At 33.4% G+C, this 13,976-nt stretch overlaps 1 protein-coding gene across 2 annotated transcripts in view; it reads left to right on the top strand.

Annotated features, from left to right (window-relative positions):
* MUC19 (mucin 19, oligomeric) overlaps window positions 1–13,976 on the top strand; it is an 82,671-nt gene that overhangs the window by 67,468 nt on the left and 1,227 nt on the right. The window contains exons 19-29 of one of the 2 annotated variants that reach the window (XM_056798999.1): window positions 1,615–1,667; window positions 2,797–2,897; window positions 3,138–3,289; window positions 3,686–3,824; window positions 4,498–4,602; window positions 4,703–4,897; window positions 9,552–9,791; window positions 9,871–10,027; window positions 11,184–11,309; window positions 12,569–12,710; window positions 13,814–13,845. In XM_056798999.1, coding sequence (XP_056654977.1) covers window positions 1,615–1,667; window positions 2,797–2,897; window positions 3,138–3,289; window positions 3,686–3,824; window positions 4,498–4,602; window positions 4,703–4,897; window positions 9,552–9,791; window positions 9,871–10,027; window positions 11,184–11,309; window positions 12,569–12,710; window positions 13,814–13,845 — 1,442 coding nt within the window. Of the gene's footprint in view, window positions 1–1,614; window positions 1,668–2,796; window positions 2,898–3,137; window positions 3,290–3,685; window positions 3,825–4,497; window positions 4,603–4,702; window positions 4,898–5,044; window positions 5,116–9,551; window positions 9,792–9,870; window positions 10,028–11,183; window positions 11,310–12,568; window positions 12,711–13,813; window positions 13,846–13,976 lie in introns of those variants that run through there. The other variant, XM_016426015.2, reaches the window with a different exon arrangement.

Here is a 13,976-nt window from a genome sequence, read left to right as displayed (position 1 = left end):
ATTTTTCCCATCAAAAATATTATTTGAAGAACGATTTCTGTACTTCCCCCTCCAGAGAAAAAACTTATGAATATAAACGACATAGTTTTACATATGTATTTATATACATAAATATCTTTTTTGTTAAAAGATGCCTTCTCTTTTGGGGGAAGAAGGAAGAAGTTAGTTGGATCTTTCAATGTAATAAACAAATAAGATTTTTTAAATGTAATTATCACATTGTTCATTATACTTGTTTTGTTTTGTCAAATATCACCCATTTATGTTTGATGTGGTTAAGGTCACACTCAGGAGTACTATGACCTGAATGCCATCTGTGAGCTATATGTTTGACACCTGATTTAGAGGATTTTTTTAATAGAGCTTGCTTGGATTTCTTCCTCAAAAAACTAATTCCTTTGAAAACTTGGAAATTGCTCCTTTTCTTGTAAATTTTATTCAGGATCTTATATATCTTAGAAATAAGACCTTTTTTCAAAGAAATTTGCTGGGAAGAAATTCCCAGCTTCCTGCCTTTATTTTAAATTAAACTATATTAGTTTTATATGTTCAAAGTCTTTTAAATTTTGTACAATAAAAAATACCATTATACCTCTTGTGAAATTCTCCATCTCTCTATTAGTTATGTACTCTTCCACTATCTATATGGTTCACAGATAATTTCTTCTATGTTTCATTAATTTGCTCATGATATGTCACCTTTTATGTCTAAATCATGTACCCATTTTGTATTTATGGTAAATGGTGTGAAACATTGGTCCATATTTAGGCTATTTTCTAGTTTTCTCAGTAGCATAGTGAGTTCTTGTCTCAATATTTGAGACTCTTAGTTTTATGGGAAATTGAGTTATTGTGCTCATTTGCTTCTGTATATAATATGACTACTCTATTCCATTGATCAGCCTCTCTATATTTTCCCCAAATACCAAATGTGCATATACATAAGTAGAGAGCTCAGCTTCTGCCTAAATGTTAAGATTTTTTCCTATTGGGGGCTCAGAATGAATGTGATTGGATTAATTACCTTTTACATAAAATAAACATTCTGAAAGAGGAAGTAACCATATGTTGCTTAGTCTTAAGCTAATTCTTATGAAAGTGTTATAATACTTGTTTCCAGTAAAATTTGTTCTAGTATATTTTTCTTTCTATGGTACCAAATCTTGGAGTACTATTCATGCTATGAAACTCAGCATCAAGTTCACCATCTTTATAGTTTTGAGTAGGACCAGCCTTCAAGTCTTAGTCATTTATTTTTTACTTTTAGGTATATCTTAACAAGCTGATACTAATTCTATAAGTGCTATAGGCAAAATCCAATTAATTAATTAATTTCAGGGTTTGTGATAGGACTTTATAATCTCAGAGTACAGGAAGACCACATCATGTCCATTTCCTTAATTTGCAGCCTACCCTCCCCCTCAATCTCTTGTTTCATGACATGGATAATCAGTTAGACTTCTGAGGGATTATTATCATCACTATTATGAGTAATCACCAGAATCATCATTATTATTATCATTAGTTTGATCAAACAAGAGCAGTATTATTAAGGGACCCAAAGGTGTTATATGTTGTGTACCATTTTCATTACATTTCTTTATTCATTCCTAGTATTTGCCAAGATGGGAATCTTCTTTGTCAGGAGCCAATTGACAAAATCTCACGTAAGTCAATAAATCAATATTTATTAAGACCATATTATATGCCAGGCACAGAGCTAAGCACTAGGTATACAAAAAGAAGCAAGAGACAGTCCCTGCCTTCAAGGATCTTACAATTTAATGAGGGAGAGAAACTACAGACAAATAAACACAAAACAAACTATTTAACATCTGTTAATAATCAGGAAATAATTAACAGAAGAAAGGCACTGAAATTAAGAAGGTTGGGGAAAGGGTGGCATTTCAGTTAGAACTTATAGGGAGCCTGGAAGGTCAGTAGTTGGGATGGAGGAGGGAGAGAGTTCTTGATATGGGAGACAGCCAGATAAAATTCTATGGGCCAAGAGATGGAGTATCCCAAGAGGTCAGTGTTACTGTATTAAAGAGGACATGTTAAGGAATAAAGTACAGGAAGAAGACTGTAAAAGGCGGAGGGGGGGGGCGGACTAAGTCAAGAAAGGCTTTGCATGTCAGATAGAGCAATGTGTATTTGATCCTGGAGACAATAGGGAATTATTGAGTAGGGAGTCATATGATCAGATGTCTGCTTTTGGAAAATCATTTTAGTGTCTGAATGGAGGCTAGATTAGAATAGGGAGAAACTTGAGGTAGGCAGAACAATCAGCAGGCTATTGCAATAGTCCAGGTGGGAGATGATAAAGGACTATAATAGAATGGTGGCAGTGCCACAGGACAGAAGAGGGAGTAGTAGAAAGACATTACAGAGGTGATATCAACAGGCTTCCAAAAAGATGGGAAATGGGCAGTGAGAGGTAGTGAGGAGTCCAAGATGACTGCAGCCTTGTGAGTCTGAGGGATGGGGAAAATGATGTTGCCCTGAATAGTAAGAGAAGGTAGGAAGTATCTGAATCGTGACTATAAACTCAAGATGCCCACCTTTTTTGGTTTTGTTTTTTAAACTCTTACCTTCTATGTATCTATGTATCTATGCTATGTATCAGTTCCAAGGCAGAAGAGCAGTAAAGGCAAGTAAGGTTAAGTGACTTATCCAGAGTCACAAAGCTAGGCAGCATCTGACAACAAATTTGATGTCCTGTCTCCAGGTCTGCTGCCCCAAGATGCCCACATTTTAAGCCTTTATAATTAAAAAATAACTTCCTTTTTACACTAGAAAATTGTACTGGAGGAGCTGTCTATGTGAACTGCAGTGAATCAAATGCACAACGAAGACAAGACAAAACATGCAGCTCTCGGAATATACCTAGTTTTAATGTAAGTAAAATAGTCCTTAAGGCTAAAAAGTTACAATAAGAAAAGAAGTCAAACATTTAGAAATTTCTTTCCTTGATTAATTTATTTGGAAGGAAAATTTTGATATTTTGCTTGCCCAATCAATGAATCCAAATACATTATTGTATAACCTCTAGATCTGCCAATCTATGTTAAATAAATAATCATGATATTTAATATTAACTGAAGATTTTGGATAATTATTTGTGTTCCTTCATGTAGGAGGATATTCCCTGCAGACGTGGATGCTTCTGTCCTATAGGAATGGTTAGGGATTCAAAAGGAAACTGTATCTTTCCTGATGACTGCCCATGTTTTTTTGGTGGAAGGGAATATGACCAAGGAAGTACTACAACAGTTGGATGCAATGAATGGTGCATATCAAACTAGCAACTTTTTTTTGGCTGTGGGGGGATTGTTTCTGTGGCTTAGGAAATATATGGTTTCATTAATTTCTCTAATGGAAAGCCAGAAGTATTTCTAAATATCAGGGTCATTAAGTGTTTAGGTTAAAATACTGGTGATTTTTACTCTTAAAGCTTATGTTCTAATTTCTAAAATGCATATATATCAAGAATGAAAGAGACAAAGACACAGAAGAAAAGAGAACATGCAATGATAACCATATAACTTTATCAATAAAAATATCAATTCCTTTTATTTTTCCCCTATAAATTTACATATCAGTAATATTTATTTTAAAGTTGTTATATTACATTAAAAATATTATGTTATTAGAAATGTTATATTTTGTTTCTTTTTCCTTTTAGTACTTGTATAAAAGGATCTTGGAATTGCACACAAAACAAGTGTCAAACATCCTGCCATATTTATGGGGACGGCCATGTTAAAACCTTTGATGGAAAGAGTTACAGCTATGATGGTCTCTGTCAGTATTCCTTTGTTGAGGTAATTATAAATATCTTCATAACATTTCTTACACTTTATCAAATAGATATACTTCTAGTTTGAAACTTGAGCTTATTTTTTCTCAAGCATTCAATTTTTAAAATTAATAAATGGAATCTCTAACATTGTTATACGTACTGTAGTAGAAGTTGCACTGGATTTATAGTTAGAGGATCTGGTTTAAAATACTGACTGTCCTGCACTACCAATATGACCTTTGCAAAGCTGCAACTATGTGCCTTGTTTTTTACATCTATAATATAAGAGGAGTCAGATTGGTTGGTTTCTAGGTTGCCTCTATTTCTCATGTTCAAACATTGGGCATTGGGATTATTTATAAGTAAATTTATAAGTAATGTTATGGATTATTTATTTTAAATATCTAATTCTATACACATATACTTATAACATCAGTCCAGGAGATCAGTAAAAATTATGATATAACGGTTTAGGGAAAGTGGAAATGAAGTTGCTTTTCAGAAAACAAAGTGGGAATTTGTCTACCTAGAAGAAGCTTCTAATTTGGGGGAGAAAGTGAAATGAGGATATTAAAAAACTTGATTAAAGTTGAAATTTCATGAGATACACTGATGATTTAAGGGAATTCTTATAGCTAAAAGGTCTTTGATAAAGAAGTTTGGAAATTATTATAAATGCATATTGTACATTTTAGGATTATTGTGGTCAAGACAATGGTACATTCCGAGTTTTAACTGAGAGTGTTCCATGTTGTGAAGATGGACTTACATGCTCAAGAAAAATTGTAGTTGCTCTGAAGGTACAGTATAACTCTTATTCACTTACTTTTTATTTCTATCAGTCTAGAAAACAACCAATTGAAGTTTATGACATCCTAAACCTTTCTTTTTCATTTATAGGACCAAAACATCGTCTTGCATGATGGCAAAGTCACAGTAGTCAAAATTTCGGAAAGTAAAGGATGTGAACTCGATACAAATGTATACTCTATGCATACTGTTGGTCTGTACCTGATTTTGAAATTTGTAAATGGATTGATCCTGATTTGGGACAAAAATACAAGAGTATCTGCTATATTGGATCCAAGCTGGAGTGTATGTACATTACTAATATGTTATTTATGGAGAAGCACAATAATTTCCAATATTAAAAGTTAGTTGCAGCACTGCAGACAGGTGCAGGAATAGAATGATTGAATCCTAGTTTTAATTAGAAAAAAAAATCTCTTCTTTTCATGTTAGGGAAAACAAATTACATCATCAGGGTAGAAAGGATCTGGGAAGACAAATTGTGAGGTAACTTGCTCTTGGTCTAAGCTTGTCAAGTTAATGGTAAGGTTTTGAATTAGATGTATTTATATAATATTCTTTAATTAGAAGAAAATCATTTACATTTATTTCTTAAACTTTTGTGGCTTGCATATCTAGATCATTTTGGGGACTTGACTTGTAAGGACTGATAAAATTCTACTTACCTGTTTCTGGTTTCATATGAATATTCTAAATTACATGTAACTTCTTTTATTAATTATACTGCAGTCATGTTCTTTTCTGAAGGGGTTTTTATTTTTTTTTTCAACACTTAATTGTCCATCTTAAAATCAATACTGTATATTGGTTCCAAGGCAGAAGAGTGGTAACGGTAGAAATTGGGTTTAAATGACTTACCCAGGTTATAATAGCTAGGAAGTATCTGAGGCCAAATTTGAATCTCAGGTCTCCTGTCTCTAGACCTGGCTCTCAATCCACTGAGCCACCTAGCTGCCCCTTCTTTGATTATTTTTAACATTCTTTTCTTTTTAAATTTTGAGTTTCAACTCTTTCCTTCCCTCCCATTCCTTCACATATCCACTGAGTGGGGAAATAATATAATATTAATTAAACATGAAATCATGCAAAACATATTTCCTTGTTAGCCATATTTTTTAAAAAAGAAAAAGATAAAATTATGCCGTGATTTGTACTAAGAGTTATTCAATTCTCTCTCTGGAGGTGGATAGCTTTTTTTTTCCCATCATGAGTCCTTTGAAATTTGTCTTGGACCATTGTATTAGTCAGAATGTCTGTGTCATAGTTGATTATCATTACAATACTGCTATAACTGTGAGCAGTGATCGCCAGGTTCTTCTCACATCACTTTGAATCAGTTCATATAGTTCTTGCCATGTTTTTCTGAAACCATACCCCTCATCTTTTCTTATAGCTTAATAGTATTCCATTTCACTCATATGCCTCAACTTGTTCAGTCATTCCCTAACTGATGGGCATCCCCTTGATTTCTATTTCTTTGCCACCACAAAGAACTGTTAAAACTTTTGTTTACATATAGATCTTTTATCCTTTTTCTTTGTTCTCTTTGGGATACAGACCTAATAGTGGTATTGCTGGGTGGAAGGACTTGCTTAGTTTAACTGCCTTTTGAGCATAGTTCCAAATTGTTCTCCAGAAAGGTTGGACTAAATCTTTACTCTACCAGCAATTCATTACTGTATCTATTTTTCCCTCATCTCCTCCAGCATTTGTCATTTCTGATAGGTATTATGTAGTTTCTTGAAGTTGTTTTATTTACAATTTTTCAATCAATGGTAATTTAGAAAGTTTTTCACATGACTACAGAAAGATTTGATATCTGTCTTTTAGAACTGCCTTTTTATATCATTTGACCATTTATCAACTGGGGAATGTCTCTTATTTCTATAAATTTGACTTAGTCATATACTCAGCATGAGAATTGAGGCCCTTATCAGAGAAACATACTATAGAAATTTTAATATTCATTATTGGTGGTACCATTTAATATAATGTATTTTCCTAATTATTTCTTTAAATTAAGTCTGTTTCTGCTTTTGATTTGTCTGAGATCAAGATGGCTACCCCTACCTTTTTTACTTCAGCTGAAGTAGTAGATTCTTCTCTAGCCCTTTATTTTATCTCCATAAGTGTATTTCTGCTTCAAGTGTGTCTCTTATAAATAACAAATTATTAGATTTTGTTTTCCAATCCATTCTGTTACCCGCTCCTGTTTTATAGGTGAGATCATCCCATTCACATCCAACGTTATGATTGCTTACTGTGTACTTCCCTCCATCCCATTTTCTTCTTTTTCTTCCACTTTTATCTTATCCTGTTTCTCCTGAAAAGACTATTTTACTTCTAATGCTACCTCCCTTCATCAGTTCTCTTGTTTTATAACCCCACCTTTTTATAATCACTCTTTTCTTTTATCCCCTTCCCCTCCTATGTCTCCATTACATGTTACATTGCTATACACAATTCCATACACAACCAATTCTGATGAGTGAGGTTCAAGAATTGTTTCCTTCCATTTTCTACTCCATTGTAAAAGTTCTCCTTTACATGCCTCTTTTATGTGAGAAAATTTTCTCCATTCTACCTCTCCCTTCCTCCTTTTCTCATTGCATCTCTCCCATCCCTTAATTTGGGGGGAGATTATTCCAGTATCACTAACTCACATTCATACCCTCTGTCTATGTAAACTCCTTTTAACTGCCTTAATAATTATAAATTTCTTAAGAATTACAAATATCAGTTTTCCATATAGGGATTAAATAATTTAACTTTATTACACCTCTTGTGATTACTCTTTTATGTTTACTTTTTTATGCTTCTCTTGAGTCTTTTATTTAAAAGCCAGATTTTCTATTCAACTTTTCATCAAAAATGCTTTAAAGTCCCTATTTCATTAAATATATGTTTTCTTCCTGATCGATTGTCCTCAGTTTTATTGGGTAGACAATTCTTGGTTTTATTTCTAGCTCCTTTGCCTTCCAGAATATCATATTTCAAGACTTCTACTCCTTTAATGTGGAAGGTTCTAAATCTTATGGGTTCTGACTATGACTCCATGATAATTTGATTGTTTACATTTTTGTTTTGTTTTTTGGCTGATTGAAGTATTTTCTCTTTGCTCTGGGAGCTCTGGAATTTGGCTATAATATTCCCTGGGAGTTTTTGTTTGGGAATCTTTCAGTAGATGATCAATGGATTATTTTAATGTCTGATTCTAAGATGTCAGGACAATTTTCCTTGATAGTTTCTCTTTTTTCCTCTGAGAAATAACATTGTTTATTAATGAGGTATGCCATCCATTAACAAAGATTGAGTGCTTGCATCTGCCTCTTACAAAGAAGACACTCTCTTTTATAGGAAGCTGTGTCTTCTTTCTAAATGGCCTGACAGTTGATCCTTTGAATGGAAGTTCAATTGGTGGATATTTTGAAAGAGGAGATGGACTTAGAGATCTCAATTTCTCCATTATTATTCATCAGAGGGGAGGTGGGTCTTTTGCCAAAATACAGAAAACACTGACCCATCTTACTTTCCTTAACAATATCTTGAAATATGATTTTAGAATCCTTTTTTTGTTCATGACTTTTGGTTAATTCAGTAATTCTTAAACTTTATCTCCTTTATCTATTTTCCTGCTCAGTTGTTTTTCCAAAGAGATATTTTACATTTTCTTCTTCTATTTTTTTCTTATGACTTTGTTTTATTGTTTCTTTATGTCTCATGCTGTCATTAGTTTCTACTTTCTGAATTCTAATTTTAAAATACTTTTTTCTTCAAAGGATTTTTGTATCTTCTCTTTCATTTGGCCAGTTCTTCTTTTTAATGGATTTTTGTGCTTCTTTACCACTTGCCCAGTTCTGTGTTTAAGGTGTGCTTTGGTTCAGTATTTTTGTACCTCTTTAACAAACTTAATTCTCTTTTCATAATTTTCTTGCATCATTGTCCTTTTTTCCTCAAGTTTTCCTCTACCATTCATTTCTTTCTTTCACTCCTCTAAAAATTCTTATTGGGTTTGGGTCCAGTTAGCATTTTTCTTTGAAGCTTTTTTTGTTATCTGTTTTCACATTATTGTTTACTTCTAAGTTTATATCTTAGTCTTTTCTGCTACCATGGTAGCTTTTTATGGTCAAATTTTTAGTGTTGTTGTTGTTGTTGTTTACTCATATTTTCAGTCTCTTCCCTGACTTCAAACTTTGTATTAAAATTGGGCTATGCTAACCTGTGCGTGGCAAGACACTGAAAAAATATTTAATCTTTTTTGGAGCTTCTGTTTTCAGAGCTAGTTCTGGGAATCCTCAAGTTTTTGGTACTTCCAAAGTGGTGTAATCCTGGGGGAGATATGGTTACTGATCTCTTGATCTCTGTTCTGGTCTTTATCTAGGAAGGGTCCCTTGCAATTGCAAGCTCTAATGTTCTTCTTTGCTTTCAAACTGTGATTAGGGCTCCTGCTCCTTCTGACTAACCACCAGCACTCCCCTCCATTCTTAATCTATAATTTAGGATTGTATATGGGCAATAGAGTTGCCAGTCAGTGCCAGTTGTACCTAGTGCCATCAAATGATACCTTATAATCATTTTCTGACCAGTTGTCTGGCCTGAAAACTCTTTAAGCTGCTATTGCTATTGCCACACCACTGTTGCCACCCCTGTATGTGAGCCTGATATAAGCCTCCACCTTAATGTCATAAACTTCTCCTACCAACCGTTTACATTTTCTTCTATTTGTGTAATGTCTCAACCCAACTTTTTTGTTATTCTGCTACTCCAAAATTTGATTTGAGGCATTATTTTAAAGTTGTTTGGTAGGGAATGTTGGAAGAGTTCACCTGGGTAGCTAACACTAATCTTCCCTCTAGTCAACACTTAGAATCTTAATAAAGTATAATCATGATATCCACATCTTCAAGAGCTTTTTCAGTTTAGTATATTTTTAATACAGGGGAAAGTATGTGGTCTGTGTGGAAATAATAATGGAGATCTCAAGGATGATTTCACAACAAGGCATGCATCTGTAGCTGTTGGAGCACTGGAATTTGGAAATAGTTGGAAAACAAGTCAAGAGTGTTCAGATACAGTGGTTCAAGCTTTCCCATGTGACTCTAACCCATACTGTAAAGCATGGGCTATCAGAAAATGTGGAATCATCAGAGATAGTACCTTTAAAGATTGCCACAACAAGGTAACAGCTTCATTATTCAATTATTTGGAAAGATGCCCTTAGTGGTCACAGAGAAAACTCATATATTGTCTTCTTTTAGGTTGATCCTGATGCTTACTATACTGCCTGTTTAGAAGAAGCCTGTGCCTGTGATATGGAAGGGAAATATCTTGGGTTTTGTACTGCTGTGGCCATGTATGCAGAAGCTTGCAGTGCAGTTGGAGTTTGTGTCTCATGGAGAAAGCCAGACCTTTGCCGTAAGCAAAATGACAGACTAGGATAGCCTATTTACACCTTCTTACACAGAACCGTTCTACTAGAAAAAGATTCTTTAGAAAGAATCACACTGCTTACATATAATTGCATAACTAGAAATATTACCTCCCTGAGTCATTTTTAAGTAATCAGAATACCAATGGACTTTTGTGTCATGACAGCATATTTTGACCTCATTTTATTGGTTCTGATTTTCAGTTTTCATTGCTCTTGTATTGCATTAATGCATTTTCTTTGCTCTTATATTCTCAGTAGAATACAAGCGAGTATTAAGGACATACAACCACTATATTTGTATTTCTGTGACTTATAACCTCACTTAGTATACTTCTAGAGCGCTAAACCTCTGGCATGCAGAGTGAATTCCATTACATTTTACTAAAAGTTAAAATTACTTGAAAGCTTTTATGCATAATTCATTTCAATAAATATTTGTTAAATGTCTTTTTGGTGCCTAGTACTATGCTAGGCCTTAGGACCAAGAAAAGCACAAATCCAGTCTCTGTCTTCAAGCAGCTTACACTTGAAAGATACAAAATGCACACGTTACAAAGTCATTTCAGGAGGGAAATAGTGCTAATAACTGGAGAATCTAGAAAGGCCCGATGTAGATAGTAGCACCTGAACTTTTCTGGAGGAAACAAAGTTTCTTTGAGGTAGAGGGGGTGCATTGCAGATTGGGAAGGGGTAAGAGACTTGTACAAATGCATAAAGCAAAAGATAAAGTGCCACGTATTGGGAGTAGCTAGCAAGTTACTTTAAATAGAACTGAGGGTAACATTAAAAGACCATGCTTCTGGCGATAAAGAAATTACTGCTTATCATTTTTTTCCATCTGACAAGAGCAAAGTTCATTTTTCATAACATAAAGTATTCCAAAAGTCTTGGTGCAGATATAAGTAAAATTTTCAGACACCTTTAGAAGATGCTGTACTTGCTCTATGAGTTCTTTTTAAGCAAAAACTTCATTGATAAAATGAAGCCAGAAGTACTGACTAGGAATGAATGAAATGTTTAAATTCAATATGTGTCACATGAAAACTGTTTTGAAAAGTCTACTTTGGTAAAATGAAATTAAAGTTAAGATTAAAGTTGTCTCTTCACAAACAAAAGTAATTCAGTTCAATTCAATTACAGCTGTCTATTGTGACTTTTACAACGCCCCTGGTGAATGCAGCTGGCATTATGAGCCCTGTGGAACAGTGAAAGCAAAAACATGCAAAGATCATCTTATTGGTCAAAAATTTGCTACTGTTTTGGAAGGTAAGGAATTTTTGTATCTCTTCCATGGAACAACATAGAAGAGTCTTGCTTTGTAAAGCTGTAAGATGGCACATATATAATTTATTTATAGATTTTTTTGGCTCATTTCCTAACAAAGAACAGTTAAGACAAACATATTTGCATTGCAGAGAGTAATAATAGTTATCATTTGGACAGAGTATTAATATTTACAAAATGCCCTACATATATGGTATCTCTTATTTTCACAACAACCCTGTTGAAAGAGGATACTATTATTGTTTTGATTTTATAGATGAGGAAACTGAAGCAGAGAAGGTAGGATATTTGACCAGGATTATATAGCTAGTAAGTGTTTGAGGCAATATTCAAATTTAAGCCTTCCTGACGCCAAATCTAACACTTTATCCATTATGCTATCCGGCTATCAGATGGATGAATTTTGTCTCTAATAGATTCATTAAGGAAAACAAAACAAAACAAAAATACAATATCCCACTTATCCTACCTTCTCTTAACACTTTAAGTACTTTTTTGTGGAAGAGTGATGTAAATCAAAATAAAGCAAGTTGATATTAAGGATTGAAAAAACTCTATACATTCCAAATATAAAGTGGGTTTATTAAACCTTCAATCAATTTCCTACACCTTCTCTATTTGCATCTACAGTTATAACTGATATTCAGTGATGACTGTCATACTTCAAGAATCTCAGTCAAAAAAGAAACACTGAATTGTGTTCAATATATTGCACTTCCCTGTAGCAGAGAAAGTTTTGGAATTCTCATCAATGATTTGTTTTGTTCAGTTGTATCTGACTCTTTGTGAATTGGGGATTTTCTTAGGAAAGATACTAACATGGTTTGCCATTCCCTTCACCAGCTCATTTTATAGAAGATGGAATTGATGCAAAAGGGGTGAGGTGACATGCTCAGGGTCACAGCTAGTAGTGTCTGAGGCCAGATTTGAACTCCCAAAGATGGCCCAGCATTCTATCCACTGGGCACCTAGCTGCCCCCATGAATAATACCAGAAATGAAAAAAATTTTTCATTTATCTGTACTTAACACAAAATTGAATAAATTATAATTATAATATTATACTTAATTGGCATTTTTAGAAAAGGTTCTATTGCTTTTATAAACTGTTCAAATGTAAGTGAAGACTTAATAATTTAACTCTGTATCTGGCCATTGAATAACTAATATACTTTACCTAGTTAATTTACATATGATGAATTTCAGTAGAATTGCAATTAATTTAACAATTTTCACACACAGGTTGCTATGCTAAATGCCCTGACAGTGCCCCATATCTGGATGAAAACACCATGAAATGTGTCAATTTATCAGAGTGCAGCTGCTTCTATAATGATGTAATACCAGCCGGTGGAATCATTGAAGATGAATGTGGCAGAACATGGTACAATGACTATTTCCATCCTAATATTCAATTCTCCACTTGCCACTTTAATTCAAAATTAGTACATTTAATACATATGGAGCAGAGGATTCAAGTGATAGATTTGGTGTCTGGAGTCTATTGTTTGAATCCCTCAATCTGACACTAGCTAGTTCTTTAACTGTGTCACTCAAACTCTCCATGGCTTAATTTATGAGTGACTCTCAGTATTAGTGGAAAGAGTTCACATACAAATGAAATATAGATCATTAATATATATGTATGTCATTTTCAGCCATAAAATTCATAAAACAATTCCATTTTTGATCAATTATTAGTTAGATATTTCCTGATATTTCACATATATATACAGTGTGAAATAGATAGATAGATAGATAGATAGATAGATAGATAGATAGATAGATAGATAAATAGACAGTAATTAGATAGATAGATGATAGATAGATAGATAGATAGATAGATAGATAGATAGATAGATAGATGGATAGATGGATAGACAGAGAGACAGGAATGGAGATACCGATAGATAGATAGATAGATAGATAGATAGATAGATAGATAGATAGATAGATAGATGGATAGATGGATGGATGGATGGATGGATAGATGGATAGAGAGAGAGATGGATATAACTTTATCAAATATTATTTGAGTAGTGTCAAATGATGGAGACTATTAGATCACAAAATTCTTTCAGTTAAACATATCACCCTTCAAAATTTATATTATATCCACAAGACTTCAGGGAAACAAGCACAATAGCTTATATTTCATCACAGTCAAAAGACAGAATGGTATTCAAAGTTGAAAATGCAAAAGTCAAATTCACATCTTACTCTATATTTTAAACTATCTCTTTATAACAAGAGTCATCCATTGAAATAACTAGGAATCTCATGTGGCATAGGAGATGTGGATTGTGAATCATGGTGTTAAGAGCAAACTCTTACCTATATTTCTGGGTAGGGGCATCCATTGCATTTCAAGATTAGGCCCAGAGTTATTTTTATTGTGATTTAGTGCTGAGATGATGGGTGTACTAAAAGTATGTTTTTGTAGGTAAGAATTTCAAATATAAATCTTATTCTTTATTTAACTTCTAGTTTTTGCATAGCTGGACAATTACAGTGCAGTGGTAAGTAATTAGATCTTTATTCCAATTGATTTATAAAAGATAGGTGAGAAATTTCCCTATAAAAATTAATTCATTATAGAAATATGTACACTATTTTACTACATGTAGTCCAACCCACTAGAAAAGACAAT

The sequence above is a fragment of the Monodelphis domestica genome, chromosome 5, assembly GCF_027887165.1.
Source record: "Monodelphis domestica isolate mMonDom1 chromosome 5, mMonDom1.pri, whole genome shotgun sequence".
Taxonomy (NCBI): Eukaryota; Metazoa; Chordata; class Mammalia; order Didelphimorphia; family Didelphidae; genus Monodelphis; species Monodelphis domestica.
This window is presented reverse-complemented; position numbering and strand designations above follow the sequence as displayed.